The sequence below is a fragment of the Buceros rhinoceros genome, unplaced genomic scaffold (assembly GCF_000710305.1).
Source record: "Buceros rhinoceros silvestris isolate BGI_N320 unplaced genomic scaffold, ASM71030v1 scaffold31893, whole genome shotgun sequence".
NCBI lineage: Eukaryota > Metazoa > Chordata > Aves > Bucerotiformes > Bucerotidae > Buceros > Buceros rhinoceros.
The window spans coordinates 584-869 of record NW_010403512.1 but is presented as its reverse complement, the minus strand read 5'-3'; the positions used below and the strand labels follow the sequence as shown (position 1 = coordinate 869).

At 67.5% G+C, this 286-nt stretch overlaps 1 protein-coding gene across 1 annotated transcript in view; it reads right to left on the bottom strand.

Moving 5' to 3' along the window:
• ATP5D (ATP synthase, H+ transporting, mitochondrial F1 complex, delta subunit) overlaps positions 1 to 286 on the bottom strand; it is a gene marked incomplete at its 5' end in the record, with an annotated part of 1,532 nt that overhangs the window by 668 nt on the left and 578 nt on the right. The window contains one exon of the mRNA XM_010133047.1: positions 198 to 282. Within this exon, the coding sequence (XP_010131349.1) occupies positions 198 to 282 (85 nt within the window). The remainder of the gene's footprint in view (positions 1 to 197; positions 283 to 286) is intronic.

Genomic DNA, 286 nt, shown 5'->3' with positions numbered 1-286 from the left:
GGCTCACAGAGGAGGAGCCCGGAGCCTGTGATCCCGATCAGCAGGCACTGGGGGAGCTCAGCTCGGGGTGACACCCACGGCCTGGGCACGTTTTCCGCAGTCACAGCAAGCTCCGGAGACAAGGGAGCAAATGCCCTGTCCAGGAGGGCACCGGCTGCCAGGAGCTGCCCGGGGGCGGCAGAGCAGGGGGTACTCACAGCCAGGTCCAGCATGTCCATCGTCACCGCCTCCTCCGCCAGCACCTGCACCGAAGAGTCTGCGTGGACGGTGACGGAGCCGCTGCTCA